This window comes from Corapipo altera, unplaced genomic scaffold (assembly GCF_003945725.1).
Source record: "Corapipo altera isolate COAL_440 unplaced genomic scaffold, ASM394572v1 24, whole genome shotgun sequence".
Taxonomy (NCBI): domain Eukaryota; kingdom Metazoa; phylum Chordata; class Aves; order Passeriformes; family Pipridae; genus Corapipo; species Corapipo altera.
The window spans coordinates 7,735,963-7,736,532 of NW_020884903.1; the positions used below are offsets into that span (position 1 = coordinate 7,735,963).

General features: G+C 73.7%; 1 protein-coding gene across 2 annotated transcripts in view; it reads right to left on the bottom strand.

The window, feature by feature from the left end:
* Nucleotides 1–321, bottom strand: part of RTTN (rotatin) — a 79,275-nt gene extending 78,954 nt beyond the window's left edge. For both annotated transcript variants that reach the window (XM_027650980.1, XM_027650981.1), the window contains exon 1: nt 232–321. In XM_027650980.1, coding sequence (XP_027506781.1) covers nt 232–262 — 31 coding nt within the window. In that variant the 5' untranslated portion in view covers nt 263–321. The remainder of the gene's footprint in view (nt 1–231) is intronic.
* Between the last annotated feature and the right edge of the window lie 249 nt (nt 322–570).

Consider the following 570-nt stretch of genomic DNA (forward strand, 5'->3'; position numbering starts at 1 on the left):
ACCTAGGGAAGTATTTTCACCTAGGGAAGCATTTTCACCTAGGGAAGCGCCGCCGTCCCCCCACGCCTGCAGCGGCGAACCGAGCTGGAGAGCAGGAGCCAGCGGGGCGGCAGAGGCCGGGCAGGGATGGCCGGGCTCCCGCACACCACAGCCAGGCCCCTCGCCCTCCCTGCACACAGCTGCACAGGTGGAGGGGCCAGGACAGCCCCGGGAGGAGAGGGGAGCCATTACCCAGCTTCCTGACGAGCGACGACAACTCCATCGCACCCTCTCCCCGCCCGCATTCAACCGCCGCGCCGGCCCCGCCCGCCCGGTTAGGAAGGGGCCGCAGGGCACCTCGGGAATCGTAGTCCGCCCGCTGCCGCCTGGGACCCGCCGCTGCCCCCGCCGCCCTTCGCCACGCGCAAAGCACGCCGGGAGCTTTCACCGCCCCGGGGCGCGCCGGCGGGAGCGCAGAAAACTACAGTTCCCAGGCGGCCCCGCGTCGAGCGCGCCCGCCCGCGCCGGGCCGGCAGCGGTGCGCCCGCTGTGCCGCCCAAAGCGCCGCCCAAAGCGCCGCCTGAAGCGGGG